The sequence below is a fragment of the Alnus glutinosa genome, chromosome 11 (assembly GCF_958979055.1).
Source record: "Alnus glutinosa chromosome 11, dhAlnGlut1.1, whole genome shotgun sequence".
NCBI lineage: Eukaryota > Viridiplantae > Streptophyta > Magnoliopsida > Fagales > Betulaceae > Alnus > Alnus glutinosa.
In genome coordinates, this window is record NC_084896.1 from 26,271,830 (window position 1) to 26,289,107 (window position 17,278).

Sequence of the window (17,278 nt, forward strand, 5' to 3'; positions counted from 1 at the left end):
GGTATTATCAGTAATCATCTAAAATGAAAAGGAATAAACAAGGGATCATATGATGCCTTTGTAATAAAATGTTGCATCATTACTGATGAAAGTTGAGCAAAATAAACCATCGTTTTATCCAGTTTTCTTCTAAGTGTCCAATGTCTGTATGGTAATTGGCAAGCTTAAGCTTACAAGTGAAATGCAGATGAATTTTGAAATTATGGTTCGAACTCATAACTTTTGTTCTAATACCATATTAAATTATTAATTGTCTCAAAAACTTAGGTCGATAGGAATTGATAAATTTAATCATTTAATTAATACTTTAACAGAACCAAATTAGTAGAAAAAAATTCAATATTAATCCATATTGGATCCGGACTTTTCAGGCTCACTGTTGATATGTTCCTCGAAAAGTTCATTTCTTATAGATTCTTTTCTAAGTTAGAATAGGATCTTAGCTGCACAGCCTATGTTGGCTGTAAATAGGGGTGAAAATCCGATTACGATTACGATTACTAGTTATTGGTTAAAACTGCCATAACTAGGGTAGCCGGTTGGCCAAAATCATCAATTGGCTCTGGTAACTGGGTAACTAATAATTGGTGATTATTGGTTGGTACTCGGTTATCAAAACCGGTAACTAAAATTTTAAAAAATTGGATTTAAGTTAGAATAGAATCATACCCAGTTTGTTATGGCACCCTACATTGCATAGGGTCAATATTACGATCATAAGGGCTCAACCAAATCAACCTTGGCAGAGCTAGAAATTCGTCATTGTGGGGGAGGAACTAAAATAACAATTTTTTTTACTACTAAACTTTATATATATACCAAACACAATTCACAATAGAAATAAAACAACTTATAACAGAATTTGCATATCACAGATAGCATATTTATAACACCTCATTAATATGTGCATTATCGTAATGAGCAATGCCTTCTATGTCCTTCCAAACTGATGCACCTTTTAAAATTACCATCGGATTAAAATTCAGTAACAATCTATCACAAATTCAATAGTAATTTTAAAAGCCATATCAAATTTGGGAGGACGCAAGGGAGTCATGAATCTTACATTTACCATTACTCTATGGTAAGACGTAAACACCAGTAAAAAAAAAAAATGAAACAAAAATGGAACATGAATTAAAATTGCCTCCCTTTATTTACTTCTCTAGAATTGCTCCTAGTTAGAACAGATGGCATTCAAAGCACCAAATTAAAAACTCAAGTTAATTTCTTCTTGAAAGAATTTTAGTCTAATGAAAAGTTTTAATTTTTTTTTTTATAGATCTAATGAAAAGTTAGATTGTGTTTGAACAGATCGATGGCATTCACGTCATTGACGAGTTATTACATTTGTAATTTAACATTGTCGTGTCACGTGGCATGTATAATGAGCATATAATGCATCAAATGAGAGTTACGTGACATTAATTTGATTAGCATGACATACTAGTAGTGTTATAAGGTATACTTTTATCACACTATTGACAGACTTTTTGTGTCAAGTAAGCATAAAAAATCTGTTACTAGTGTGATGAAAGTGTCTTATAACACTACTCAACATAATATACTGTATATTAATTAGACAATAAATTGATGAAATAACTTATTTGAAAAAAAAAAAAAGAAAAAAAAAAGAAAAAAAGAAAAGAAAGAAAGAGTGAAGACGTGTGGAAATTAAAGACCATACAAATGTATGTACTAAATTCCCAATTTGGCCTTGCAGTGTACTTGTTCGAACTTATCTTCCAAAGGGGACTTTAAGCAGCCTTCGATGCTAAAGTCACGTTGCGTGGCTGACTTTTTGAAATTATTTTTCTCATTTATTTTTACTTATTTTATAAACCAATCAAATCCAAAATATTTTAATTTTTTTTACTTTTTATATCATATCAATAATTTTTTTTATTATTCAAATAATAAAACTCACTACTATTAAAAAAAATTTTACTTTTCCATACAAATTCTATCTACTTTATATTACATCAATCATTTATTACTGCAATTCAAAAAAAGATCAATCTCAACAATTTTTGCCAAACAACCCATAATTTCTGGTTGTTATAGCAATTTCCAAGCAATAATTGACCCAAAAGGTTTTTCTTTTCTTTGGTGTGTTTGGCAACACTCTCATTTCCGCCTCTATTTTTTTTCACTTCTCCCAAAAAAGTCAAATCTAAAACATTCTAACATTTTTTCACTTTTTATATCACTTAAATTATTTTTTAATATATTCAAATTAAAAAACTCAATACAAATGATTGTAATTGTGGAATATTTGTTTGAATAATAATAAAAAGTGATTGATGTGATATAAAATATAAAAAAGCTTGGAATTATTTATAGAAAATTGAAAATGTTTTGTTTTGTAGTGAATTTTTTTATTTGGATAATAATAAAAAAAAAAAATTGATGTGATATAAAAAGTGTAAAAAAAAATGTTTTTTATTTGATTTTTTTTTGGAGAAGTGAAAAAATAGAGGGGTAGTAAGAGTTGTTTGCCAAACAAGCTCAAAACTTTTTTACTTCTCTATAAAGCAATTTCAAACTTTTTAATACTACTATTCAAATAAAAATTTCACAACACAATCATTTACCAAACTTATAAAGTAACAAATAAACAATAACTCAATAAGAATAACTTTTAAAATCAAGAAAAATAATGTACCTAAGAGTAACGGAAAATCTGTTGAAACTTGTTGGCACTTGGCAAAATCCCAAAGTCCGAAGAAAACCTTACCAAAAAAATGTATGTGTTGTCTTTATTAGATAAGGAAAAAAGAAAAAAAAAAAAAGAAAAAAAAAAAGGAGTTAATATTAACAAGGAGCCTTAATGCGAGTTTCCTCCTTTTATAAAATGCAGGGACAAAAAAATAGATAAGTATATACCAGGGGCGGAACTACTCTTTGGCTTGGGGGCCTGGCCCCCCCAAGCCAAGGAGTTTCTCCCAAAAAAAAAAAAAAATCTGAAAAAAAAAAAAAAAATTAAAATTTTACCCCTTATTTTTTTTATTTTCTTAGGTTTGGCCCCCCAAAGTTATTTTTCTCAATTTGGCCCCCCCAATGTTTGAAACCTGGCTCCGCCCCTGGTATATACTAAATGGAAATTAAAGAGAATTATCACATCTTAATTGCCTTGCTTTATTGCAATTTACTACTCTAGAATTGCTCCTAGTTAGAACAGTTATGGCATTCAAAGCATCAAAACTCAAATTAATTTCTTTTTTGAAAGAATTTTAGTCTAATGAAAAGTTAGATTGTGTTTGAAAGGTTGAGGGAGGGTTGGGCTTAAAAGATACCTAGAATACAGCAAACAATAATGCACTTCTGAGTGTAAAACCAGATCAATGATAGGGGATATTTTGAAATTGTGCAACCTGATTCTGCTGCTGTCAAAGAACTTGTAATCTTTTGTGCTCATCATATGGCAAATTGTGGTACAACTAGAATTAATTTTGGCCGTATTCCCATTTTTTTCTTTCTATTTAGTTCTTTTTCTCTTTGTATTGGAAAAGACTCTCCCTCCTTCTACGTTCCCTAACTTTGTTTTTTCTTTATTTTCTTTTCATCCTACTTAAAAAAAAAAAAAATATGGAAAAAAAAAAAGAGAGAGAAAAAAGAACTTGCATGATCATTGATTTTTACTGCCAATGGATGGCAACTATAACTGTATTGATTGTGCCATTGTTGATCCAAATACTCCTAATTAAAAACACGAAAAATGGTTTTTCACTTTTTATGTTATATCATAATATTTTTTCAAAACCCTCGTAAAACATACTAACAAACATGACATATCCGTGTATCTAATATGAGACGTCAAATTACAAATATATCCTAAATAAATAAAAATATTATATTTGTAATTTAACGTAATTGTGCCACGTAGCACGTATAGTGGGTACATGATGAGAGTCGCGTGACATTAATTTTATTGAGATATGATCTTTTGTAATCTTAAGACACAATTTTTGACCACCTTATCTACGTGGCAAGGTGATTCCCTAATTAGCTTTAGAGTTTTTTTTATCTTAAAGAAAAAAGAAAAAAAGAAAGGTATAAGTTGCTACGTGGGCAAAAGTGATTAGAAATTGTGTCTTGAAGTGGCAATGTATTATATCTCTAATTTATTTGTCTGATTTGGTATATTGTTAATTACACGTACAATGAGTTTGGTAGACAGACTTATTTAAAACCGGAGAAAAATGTAAAGACGGAATTGTTAAAATTGAAAACTTGAAAGGATTAAATTAAAATCTGATGAAAATCTAGGCACCAAATTGGATTTTTCCTTCTTGACAATTCCCACATCGACATTTCCAACAGGTGAATTAAAGCAGCCGTCCGATGCTACTAATTAAAATCACGTTGCGTGGCTACTTACAGCTTACGGCTGCCGTAGTAGTTTCCTAGCATATCCCTGACCCAGAAGCCTTTTATTTATTATTTATTTTTTTTTTATTTTTTTTTGTGTGTGTTTTATCCATGGTACTTATTTTTGTTGTTATTATTCGATGTGATCTTCCCTCCCAAGTGAAATTCCGACTTTCTTGTACTCTTGTGATGAGAGAGGACAATGCCTGCTAAACGTATCTTATTTTAAAATAAATAAACAAACTTATTTTAAAAAAAAAAAAAAAAAAAAAAAAGCCAGGCCAATGGGTGGCTGGGCCACCCCCAATGGCATGGGGGTGAGTGGCCTTCGAGCCACCCCTTGGCCTGCCTTTTTATTTTTTTGTTTTTAAAAAAATAAGTTTATTTATTTATTTTTTAATGTATTTATATTTTTTTATTAAGATCGACACTTGTCGCCATTTTATTGGCGAACACGTGGCGCTAACGTGTAGGGCTAATAGATTCCGTCAAAATGGTGGATGGAAAATCGACCCAGGGAGTAAAACGTAATTATTGCATACCACAGGGACCTTCCATTAACTTTTTAAACCATAGGGAGTGAAAAATAATTATGACATACCACAGGGACCAACGGTACAATTATTCATAATAATTATATGACGGGTCAAATACGAAAGTCCAAATGTTATTAATTGAGTAGATTGACATGCCGTAGCGTTTTTTAATTGGACAATAAATTGAAGGAGGTATTTATTTGAAGGAAAATGATATTTATGCGAAGGAAAATCACGCCACTATTTGCGTTAGATAACACTAGCAGACAGTGGTGGCGCAAGACTTAACACCTTTCCGGTCAAAACACGTTAATCTGTTAAGGAGTGAACAGCGACCGTTGACTGCCTATAAATTCCTTTGCAAGGCGTCTGATAAAATGCAGAGCCTGAGTTACATAGGAAGACGAAGATGGGAATCACAAATATTTCTCTCTACTATCTCCTCCTCTTTGTCACTCTCATACCCAACTTCACAGCTTCTCAAGTTCTGTTTCAGGTATCAATGACTGCACACAGGCATCATATTTGTATATATACATAACATCTTCTCCGACCATCGATCTTTTTTGCCCAACAAAGTATATATGATCAATTTTCTTTCTGGGCTTTTGGTGGTGCTCAGGGATTCAACTGGGAGTCATGGAAGAAGGATGGAGGATGGTACAACTTCTTCACAACCAAGGTTCCTGACCTGGCCGATGCTGGGATTACTCATGTTTGGCTCCCTCCGCCTTCTCAGTCTATTTCAGAAGGTATGCCTCCATTGAATTTTCTTGGGTTTTTTTTTTTTTTTTTTTTTTTTTGTCTTCTTCTTTCCGTAAACTTGGGTCCATTATTTTAATTTCTTTATGAATTATGGTGTGGTGTCTCTTCATTTTAGCTGAACTAGCTACAGTTCATGTTTCTTCTCATCCAATTGTGTTAGCTGTGTATGTTCTTTTAATTTCCTGTCTTTTTTGCGTGTATATTTAAAGCCAATTTATATTTATTGCAGTACTGTAGCTGTATGAGGAAATGATTAGTGGGTTCTAGGCATTTGTTTAATGCGTTATGTGTGATTGAGGCCGGGGAAGATTCTAACATAATTCCCAACATATATTGATTTCGTTCTTGGTTGAATTGAAATCTTGAAGGTGCTTGAAATTAAGATTTGTGTTATAAAATGGCATCCCTGTCGAAAATGAAGGGAATTGCCACTGGAACAGGCAATTCATTTATTTTCAAACCGACCCACTTACTATCTATTATTTGATTGACTAATCCTTTATTACTATTTATTATTTGATTGACTAACCCTTTCGCCCTATTGAACGTCTCCCAGCTAGGCAGCTATCAGTCGGTAGTTATATTTTCGGAATTGGTCATATGGTTGGTTTAAATCATATATCGTTTCATGTAGTATTAAAATGAATTCAAAAATTTTTGTGATGACCTAATTTACAAATAGCTTATTGAAGTTAAAATTTGTTAAAAAATTTAATAGATTTCGTTAGGTGTCACGTCAGCCAACAAAATAATGACACATATCACTCTTAATAAAAAAAATATAAATACATAAAACTTTTAAAAAATATATTTCTTTAAGAAAGAAAATTGAAAAAAGTAGAAGGGTAGGATGCGAGCTACCTCTAGGGGTGATGCGCAACCACCCTCATGAAGAGGTGATCAAAGGCCACCCTAAAACCCACGCGGCCACCCCCAGCCTGATCTGGCCACCCTCATGTAGGCAATCCATTTTCTTTTTTCAATAATTTAAAAAAAAAAAAAAGTTTTATATATTTATATTTTTAATATATATATATATATATTTGTTAAGAGTGACATGTGTCTCTATTTTATTGGCATTGACGTAGCATCTAACGGAATCTGTCAAATTTTTTTTAATGGAATTTGACTCCCTTGGACGATTTGTAATTAGGCCAACCACATAGATTTCTAAATTCATTTTGATACTACATGAAACAATTTGTAATTTAGACAAATCACAATGACCAATGATTCAATTTTTCATATTATTTTTCATTTACTTTTCAGCAGTAGATCTGTTAAGTTCATTCTAAATGTCTTTACTTCTTCTCAAGATCTTGACGTTAGAATGTATTGTGGGATCGATGGATAGGACAGGGTCTTTAGGCTTTTGCAGTAAGAACTATAGCACATATATATTGATGGGATCTTTGCCAATAATTGCTTCCTTACTTTCTCTCCAGCCCCTGAAGGGTACATGCCGGGAAGGCTCTACGATCTCGATACATCAAAATATGGAAACCTTGATGAACTGAAGAAGCTGATAAAAGCCTTCCAAGACAAGGGGGTCAAGTGCATATCAGACATAGTTATAAACCACAGAACTGCAGAGAAGCAAGATAGTGATGGACAGTATACCATTTTCGAAGGAGGGACACCAGATGATCGCCTTGACTGGGACAAATCTTTCATTTGCAGAAATGACAAACCTATTTCTGGCACAGGAAATCTTGACACAGGAACTGATTTTGAACCGGCCCCGGATATTGACCACACAAACCCACGAGTCCAAAGAGAGCTATCAGATTGGATGAACTGGCTAAAAACCGAAATCGGTTTTGCTGGGTGGCGATTTGATTTTGGCTTTGGATTTTCCCCATCTATTTTTAAGATATATATGGCAAATACAAAGCCAGATTTTGCAGTAGGCGAAATATGGCCTGATTTTGATGACAATAACATTGACAAGCAGGATGCTAGTCGACGCCAGATTGTGAAATGGATAGAGGATGTTGGAGAAGATGTCAAAGCTTTTGATTTTACATTAAAAGGTGTACTTCAAACTGCATTAGTGCGGGGGGAGCTGTGGCGTTTGAATTTCTCAGGAGGTGCTCCCGGAGTGATTGGCTTGAAGCCAGGAAATGCTGTGACTTTCATAGACAATCATGATACAGGTTCCACCCAAAATAAGTGGCCATTCCAAAGTGACAAAATCATGCAGGGATATGTTTACATTCTTACTCATCCAGGGATCCCATCAGTAGTAAGTTCTCTGAAACTTGATCTAATTTCTCGCTAGACCATTGGTGTTATTAATGAGGCTGTCTTAAATGAACAAAAAAGTAGATCAAGGAAAACAATGGCCTTTAGAGCTAGCAGATAACTGACTGCTGACAACAATTTCTTCAATTGACCAATTTCCATTGCTGTTGATCTCATCAAATCAGTGTGGAGTGAAACAATTACTCTTTAATTGATAAGGAATTCTTTCATGCTACTCTTACTAATGATTACTTTCCAAAAAAAAAAATACGCCCTTGTTTGTATAATGTATATGATGAATTAATATATGTAAATGTTTTTTTTCTTTTGGTTACAGTTTTATGATCACTTCTTTGACGGGGGTATCAAAGGTCCGATAACTGATCTCATTAAGATCCGATCGAGAAATGGGATCAAACCAACCAGTTCCTTGCGAATTCTAGCCGCTGATGCGGATCTCTATGTAGCTGCTATAGACGAGAAGATTATTGCCAAGATTGGTCCAAGATTCGCTGTTGGAGACCTTGTCCCTTCTACTTACAAACTCGCTACTTCTGGTGACCAGTATGCTGTGTGGGAGAAAACAGCTTAATTAGGGTATTATCAGTACTAATCATCTAAAATGAAAAGGAATAAACAAGGGATCATATGATGCCTTTGTAATAAAATGTTGTATCATTACTGATCCATGAAAGTTAAGCAAAATAAACCATCGATCGTTTTATCCAGTTTTCTTCTAAATGTCCAATGTCTGTATGGCAATTGGCAAGCTTAAGCTAACAAGTAAAATGTGGATGAATTGTGGAGTTATGGTTCCAACTCATAATTTCTGTTCTAATACCATGTTAAATTACTAATTGTCCCATAAACATAAGTCGATAGGAAATGATAAATTTAATAATTTAATTAATACTTTAACATAACCAAATTAGTAGAAAAATTTGAATATTAATCTATATTGGATCTGGACTTTCAAGCACACAGTTGCTATGTTCCTCAAAAAGTTCATTTCTTACAGATTCTTCTCTAAGTTAGAATAGGATATTGGCGGCACTAGTTGTAAGTAGGGGTGAAAACTCGATTACGGTTATTACTTATTGGCTAAAACCGGTAATCGTAACCGGGGTAGCTGGTTGGCCAAAATCGCCAACTAGCTCCGGTAACCGGGTAGCCAATAACCAGTGGTTATCGGTTGGTACCCAGTTATCTGGACCGGTAACTAAAATTTTAAAAAATTGAATTTAAGTTAGAATGGAACCATACCCAGTTCTTTATGGCACCCTACTTGCATATGGGTCAATATTACGAGCCTTAGGGTTTACCCAAATCAACCGTGGCAGAGCTAGAAATTCATCTTTGTATACTAAACACAATTCACAATAGAAATAATAAGTTATAACACAATATGTGTATCACAAATAGTATATCTATAACACTTCATAAATATGTGCATTAACGTAATGAGCAATGCTTTCCATGTCCCTCCAAACTGTTGTAACTTTTAAAATTACCACTGGATTAAAATTCAGTAACGATTTATCATAAATTTAATAGTGATTTTAAAAGTTACATCAAATTTGGAGGGACATAAGGGGTCATGAGTCTTACATTTAGCATTACTCTAAGGTAATATGTAGGCACTAAAAAAAAAAAAAAAAAAAAAAAAAACATTCATGATTCAACTTCATAATATTTGAACTTTTTTTTTACTTTTGATATCACATCAATAATTTTTTTTTATTATTCAAATAAAAAAAATTCACTACAATATAAATTTTTTTTCACTTTTCCATACAAATTCTCTCTACTTTATATCACATCAATAACTTTTTACTACTATTAAAAAAAAATTCAACTCAACAATTTTTGCCAAACAACCCCTTAATTTCTGGCTATTATAGCAGTTTCCAAGCAGTCATTGACCCAAAAGCTTTATAATTTTCTTTTCTTTTCTTTTTTTCCAAGCAACATGGTAACTTATTTTTGTCGTTATTACTTGATGGGATCTTCCATCCCAAGTGAAATTCCAACTTTCAAGTTTCTTTTTTTCCAAAAAATAAAATAAAATAAAATAAAATAAAATTGAAAACTTCACTTACACTTATGAAGTGTAAGCGATTTTGCAATCATAACTCTAAAATTTAAAAATTTGCAACGTCAATAACCATGTTTCAGCTCCTTTTAATTACACCATTTTTGTTTTTGTTAAAATGCCCAAAATTTTCATAACATGTGAAAATCACATTTTTTTTTTTAATAAAATTTCTTCTAACTTTATTTTTGCTATGAACACATGTCATTTTTATAGACGAAATTTAAGAAAGTTTTTGCAACACAGTTTAGAGGAAAACTCTGTCCAATTAAAATTATTGCCAACGTTTTTATTTGATTTTAATTTATAGTTCTTAGGTTTTCAATTTCAACAATAAGGTCATCACAACTTTCTCTGGTTTTAAATAGGTTCATCCATCAACTTCCTGTCTAATTAATCAACAATATGTCCCATCAGACCAATTAATTAACGTCACGTGGGTCTTGTTTGACACGTCATGTACCCATTATACGTGACATGTGGCACAATTCCGTTAATTAATTGGTGAATAATATGTAGGCACTAGTAAAAAAATGAAAAAAAAAAAAATCAAAATGTCTAAAATTACATCCCATGCTATTGTAGAGAAATAAAATCATCAAGCATCGAAAATGAATTAAAATTCTCAACCATTTTCCTTTAAATATAGACAGTTAAATTATTTGCAAAAAAACACTCATAAAAGTAACAAAAAGTAACAAATAATTATTTTGTTACATTCCCATCATTTCCCTTCTATCTAATTATTTTCCTCCCCGTATTGGAAAAGAGTCCCCATCCTCCTTCTATGTTCCCTAGCTTTGTTTTTTCTTTCTTTTCTTTTCATTGTACTTAAAAAAAAAAAAAAAAAAAAAAAAAAAAAAAAAAAAAAAAAAGAAAAGAAAAGAAAAGAAAAAAACCCTGGCATGATCATTGATTTTTACTGCCAATGGATGGCAACTATGACTGTATTGAACTATTGATTGTGCCATTGTTGTTCCAAATACTCGTAATTTCACTTTTATGTTATATTATGATAAAAAAAAATAATAATAATACAAAAAAAACCCTCATAAAACAGATTAACAAACATGACACGTACGTGGGCAGGGGCGGAGCCAGAAAATTCCTGGAGGGAGGGCGGAACTTAAATATATATAGTCCATTTATATGTGCGCTCGCTTGTAAAATAAAAGAAAACAAGTTTTAAATTTAACTTATAATAGTTTTTATTAGAATTAACAAGCGAAAAAACAACGAATAATTAACCAAATCAAACCCATCAAATTAAAAGAAAAAAAAAAAATCCAATAATCAAAGTAAGTTAGTATCTATTAAAAATCTTAATCTAGCCAAAATAGCAAATACAAAAAAATATAAACTACTTGACAAATAAATTATGCCCAGTTAATAGGGTCTAAGAAAAATGAGTACATTTTAATGAATCAACGTTATCTTGAGCTTGATGGATTTCTTAAAAACAAACCAAAAACAATAATGTGCTAGCTGAATGCTGCAAACCAATAAAAACAAATAATAAATTAGAAGAAGAAACGATGGAACACAAAAAAAAAAAAAAAAAAAAAAAAAAAAAAAAAAAAAAGGTTATCTTCCAAATTGCCTTATAAATTGATTAATTATTTTAAAGGCAAATATTAATTTAATAGAATAATTAAAAAAAAAAAAAAGTCAAATCTAATTTGGATGAGTCTTTTCCATCTAAAATCAAAGTGTTACATTTTAATTAGTATTTTTGCTGAAAAAGACATACCTAGTTTTCTTTTCTTTTTTTTGTGTATTTATTTTGTAAGCTTCTCGAGAATTCTATCCAGACTAAATACTGAAAAAAATTAAATAATAAAAACAAATATAAAAAAAAAAAAATCTATTAATTAAAGACAAATATAACAAGATAAATTTGATTAATTGGTTATTTCCTCACATAATCATATATTTGAGGAAGTCTCATTTCAAGTTTCATTTTTCACCACCCTCAAATCTCAATTCTCTCTCCCATCAGCCACGATCCCACACTCATGCTCACTCCCAAGTCCCATCACGCCCCATTCATTTCCATCTGTCATCTTCTAATCTCAAGAAAGAGTCAAGAGTCTTGACTCCTTGAGATTCTGAATTTCTGAGAAGATGGCATATCGAGAAGACAATCCACTCAATTACATCTATTAAAAAAAAAAAAATCCACTCACTCAATTACTCGAAGCCTCTAGAATCCACTCAAAGCTTCAATTGAGACTATTGCCTATGGAGTCAATTCTTCCTCACACCCACGGTCCCACGCTCTTACGCCCCTAATCCCCTCATCTTTTTTTTTTCTTTTTTTCTTTTTTTTTAAAAAAAAGGGATAAAACTGTTCAGTGGTCCTCCTTATTTATTGTCCTTATCTTTTTATTTCTTTCTTCAACCTCACGCCTCCCCGGAGTCCCCTCCCTCTGTCTGTGCTTCAATTCTCTCATGAATCTTCATTGTCTATTTGTCTTCAACCCATCTCAAAGAAATCACATAATCAAACATAGACTACACAGTAACACAATGAACACTCATATTTTTTCTTTTAAAAAAGCCCAAATTTCAAAGCAAAAGCCCAATGAACATGCAGAAAAATAAGAGCAAACAACTCACGGTGATGAGTGTTTACTGCTGCTGGTGGTGCTTGAACCTGTGGACAGACGGCCGACGGTGAATGCACAACCAGATCTCAGTCTCTCAGACTCAGTTCTCTTGCCTCTCATTATTTTCAAGCTCTGCGTTTTTTTTTTCTTCTTTTTTCTTGGGGTTGAATGTGAGATTGAGGGTTTGACGAAAGTTTGAGAGGTATTGGAAAGTAAATTTTGTCTCATTTTTTCCCTTGTGCAGTGTGACTTTTTTATTAACATTGGGTTGCCGTGTTGAAAAGGATTTGCTGCTGATTATTATATTTTTTTTATCTGTTGTGTCTGGTGATTTTTCTTATTCTTTTTTCTTTCTAGTTTAATATCCGCTGCCTTGCTAGGTTTTTAATATATTTTTTTTTTTAGGAAAAGAAAAAAAAATTATAGTAGTAGATAGTAGATTAAATTTTTGGGGGGGCTTGAATTCTATTTTTGCCGAGGCATAGGTGCCTAACCTAAAATTAAAAATTAAAAGGCTTTGAAATTTTTTGGGGGCCATGACCCCCAACCTTATACGTGCCTCTACCCCTGGCATGGATCTCATATGACACGTCATATAATTACTGTAGGTGCTACGTAATTGTGCTACGTAACACATATAGTGGATACATGATGTGTCAAATGAGAGTCGTGTGACATTAATCTATTTGTCTGATGTGGCATACTGTTAATTACATGTACAATAAATTTGATGAAGAGACTAATTTAAAACGAGGGAAAAATGTAAAGACCCAATCCTTAAAATTGAAAACTTAAAAGGATTAAATTAAAATCTGATAAAAATCTAGGTACTAAATTGGATTTTTCCTTCTTGACAATTCCCACATCAACAGGGAGTGGACTCGTTCAAACTTCCTTTCCAACGGGGGAATTAAAGCAGCCGTTCGATGCTACTAATTTTTTAAGAGATACATGAGAAACAAATTACAACAAGATAGAAAAAACAAAATAAAGGTTGGGCAACCTAAAAAGAAACGTAAAAATGAAAGTACGCGGGCGCAATGCTTCCGGCGATGCGGGCCCATTAGCTTGAGGCACAGATGCCACAAAGCCGGGGTCATCATTGAAGGTGATTTGAAAAGTGTATTGAGTCACAAGGACCGAAACACCATTACAGGGGTGAACAAGGGGAGAATGACACAACAAATAAGCCCAAAAATACAATAAAACAAAAACAAACATAGCAGTAGTAGATCGGGTGAGATGGGAACCATCCCTGGAGGCGCGTGAGAACCACGCGCCTCCCAAGGACGGCCTCTCAACAACGGGAAACACCGGAATCTTCTGGGACCACTGGGGTTGAAGTGGAAGGTGGCGGAGGAAGCAGGCGTGTGCTCTACACGCCGGTTGAGTCGAAGAGCTCTCTAGTGCGTGGGAAACACAAGCCAACATTTCGGCGGCGGTGGAGGTGGAGAAGACCACCGGCGGACTCCAAAGACGCTGAAGAACCCGTTGTTGAGGAGCATGTCTTGTAAAAGAGGATGGAGGTGAGTAGATCTAAATCCAAAGAACCAAATCAAAACACCAATCCTAAAAATCACAAAAGCACGGTGGATGAAGGGGGATATGCCCAAAACAAACTGCTGGTTAGAGGAAAGCGAAGAAAAAACAGGAAAAGGGGAAGAATCCAGTGCAAAGCCGGCTCGGGGTGTATGGATCCGGAGCAAAGTCGGTTCGGTGGTCTGAGAGAGAACTCTCAGATTTATTGGGTTATGGGGTAGTTGGGTGGATGGGGAGAGGGAGATGAAGAACATTGAAAATTAAAGACACTTCTAATTTACCAAGTGTGTGATAGTGTGCAACAAAATATTTAAATTATGAAATTTAAATAAGACAAATATTTTGTTGACGAAGTGAAAACTTAATTAAGAGAAAAACCACTACGGGGCAGTCAAACCCAGGAAATCCACTATTCAGAAGACAAAGCTAGTTACAAAACAGTAACACTCACATACCCTTATGCAATGGTCGTACCTTGAACTCTGACGTGTAACCCAACACGAACGTTTCCCAACCAAATCACCTACTTGAAGGGGTCTTCACCTTAGGGTCAACCCCTAAGATAGACTTCAGTTTCAGCACAGCAACAACACACAATGGCAACGGCTAGAGAGTGAGCGGATCAGCACAATAACTCCTAAAATATACTCTCTAAGCTTTACAGATTTCAATACCGAATTCTTACAAAACACATGCCTAAAGGCCTCTATTTATAGGCTACAGAAACCCAAAACCAAGTCTGATACAATTTTCCTAAACGGCGTCCGAACGATAGCTGAGGGCGTCCGGATGGATAACTATGCAACCGGCTTTCCAAATTCGCTTGATATTCTTTCCTGAATAAGGTCGTGTCCGGACGATTTTGCCCTATTGTCCAGACGGTTGCACTTCTGCGGCATGCAAATTCCATATTGAGGCCTGAGCATCCGGACCATGGAGTCTGTCGTCCGGATGGTTGAACTTCTTCTGCACGACTTGCCTTATCAAGGATAGCGTCCGGACGGGAACACCATATCATCCGAACGGTTGCAGCTGTCTCTCCATAATTGTGTCTGAGATAAAAACCCTGTTACATGTCGAACATTGAATGGCGTCCAGATGATTTGTCATTACGGTCGGACGGCTGCAACCCTGAACAGTTCGAAGCTTCTAGACACTGATGAAAGGTCCGGACGAAAAGTTCTCGTCGTCCGAACGGATGATACTTGACAAATGAGCCTTCGGACGGAATACCACGTCGTCCGGACGGATACAAGGGATCCGACAACACTGTTTTGAATTCCGTACATAATCTTCTATAACTAAAGTGTAGACTCTGAAAAAAAAACATCACTGTATAAAAAGCATAATTTACAAAGAAGTGATTTTGTCCAACAAAATGCAGCCAATCACAAACTAACAAAGATGAAAAGAAAGGTAAGCTTCCCTCCCATGGAGGACACACTAGCAGAAGGGGAAGGGAGTCGGTGAGCAAAAATCTTCTTCTAGAGAGAAGGGAGAGCTTCTCTCTCTTGCCAAGTTTTCACAAACAAAAGAGGTTGTTATGTTCGAGGCTACTAATTAAAGTCACGTTGTGTGGCTACTTAATTTGTAGCTGCCATAGCAATTTCCCAGCAAATCCCTAACCCATAATTTATTTTTATTTTTTTCATTTTTTTTTTTAACCTTGATCTTTCATCACTTTTACAATTAAGTACTTAAACTTTAAAAAGTGTCAATTTAAGGTATTCATATTTCAATTTTTTTTAAAAAAAATATCCATATCTGAATCTTGAAAATTTTTATAATTTTTTTAAAAAAGAAAAAAAGAAAACACGAGTATTTTGAGAATTTTGATAGGATTTAACGAAAAATTATAATGGATTGTTGAAATTGAAAAAAATTGAAAAATAAATACCTTAAATTGACCGTTTTTAAAATTTGAGTACTTAATTGTAAAAGTGATGAAATATCAGGAGTTATAAATGAAGTTTTTATTTTTCTCTTTTTATTTTATCATTTTTTAATTTTTCCCATATGTTTCTGAGTTTTGACAATGTGATAGATAAAGACCGAAATTTTTAGTTTTGACAATAAAATATATCGGTTTTGAATATTCGATAGAAATGTTCTTCTTTCAATTTTTCCATTTAGGTTTTAATGGTAGAAGACTAGAAGTGTAACTGGTAAGCTAGCATCTTCTCAAACGCAAAAGAAAAAAAGGAAAAAAAAAAACAAAAAAATGAAAAAAAAAAATGTGGAGGGGTGGCTCCAATCTCGCAGCCACCCGGCCCACCCTCGATTGGGATGGAGGTGAGGGGGCAGTGGCGGCTGCCCCATCCATTATATGTGTTTTGAGACATAATTACGATTAATTATAAGGGTTAAATATTTTTTAATACCTGAGTTTAAAAAAAATTATTTTTTGGCATTTGAGTTTCAATTCGTATTGAAAATGGTACCTGAGTTTTGAAAAAAGACAGACTTGGTACCCCGTCTATTTTTCCGTTTAATATTTAACGGTCTGCCACTTGTCAACCCCTGAAGGTTGATACGTAGTATAATATATATATAAAAAAAAATCTTTAAAATTAATTAAAAAAACTTGGAAAAATAATAATTTAAAAACAGCCATAGGGGTGTGCACGGGGTGAGGCGGGGTGGATTTCCGCCCTTTTTGCCCCCGCCCCGTACCCCTGCGGGTGCAAGAAATCCAACCCGTACCCCAACCAAAATGTGATGTGTCCGTGCAGGGCGGGGGTAGTGCAGGGTGGGGTGATGCGGGGCGGTTTGTGCGGGTTTTCTGCTACTAGCTGCAAAACCACACCACCACGGGCCATGACAACATGATTCCACAAACACAAACACGGTGAAAACACCCCTTACACAGTTACACCACCCACCAACACAAACCCAAAAACCCTAAACACAAACACAAACTAGATCTAACACAGCCCGTCTTCAAAAATCACGGCTCCAAAATGGCTAAATCTCACTGCGTGGTAGACTGGTAGTGGTAGACGAACGATTGAAGAAGATGAAGAGCCGAAGAAACGAAGATCGGCGTCAAAGAACAAGGTTGAGTCCAGAGAGCTCTCCAAAACCTTAATGAAATTGAGCATAGTGATAGACTGGCAATGGCA

General features: G+C 34.0%; 1 protein-coding gene across 1 annotated transcript; it reads left to right on the forward strand.

Moving 5' to 3' along the window:
* Positions 1-5,252: 5,252 nt before the first annotated feature.
* LOC133882233 (alpha-amylase-like) lies at positions 5,253-8,644 on the forward strand. Its single transcript, XM_062321356.1, has 4 exons — positions 5,253-5,403; positions 5,530-5,659; positions 7,118-7,917; positions 8,254-8,644. The coding sequence occupies exons 1-4, from the start codon at positions 5,317-5,319 to the stop codon at positions 8,506-8,508; spliced, it is 1,272 nt and encodes a 423-aa protein (XP_062177340.1). The 5' UTR covers positions 5,253-5,316; the 3' UTR covers positions 8,509-8,644.
* Positions 8,645-17,278: the final 8,634 nt, after the last annotated feature.

What these genes read in the sequence shown, in the direction of transcription:
- LOC133882233 (XM_062321356.1), top strand. Translation starts at nt 5,317, where the DNA reads ATGGGAATCACAAATATTTCTCTCTACTATCTCCTCCTCTTTGTCACT. An exon ending in TTCTCAGTCTATTTCAGAAG is followed by an intron (nt 5,660 to 7,117) that starts GTATGCCTCCAT and finishes CTTTCTCTCCAG; the next exon opens with CCCCTGAAGGGTACATGCCG. An exon ending in ATCCAGGGATCCCATCAGTA is followed by an intron (nt 7,918 to 8,253) that starts GTAAGTTCTCTG and finishes TTTTGGTTACAG; the next exon opens with TTTTATGATCACTTCTTTGA.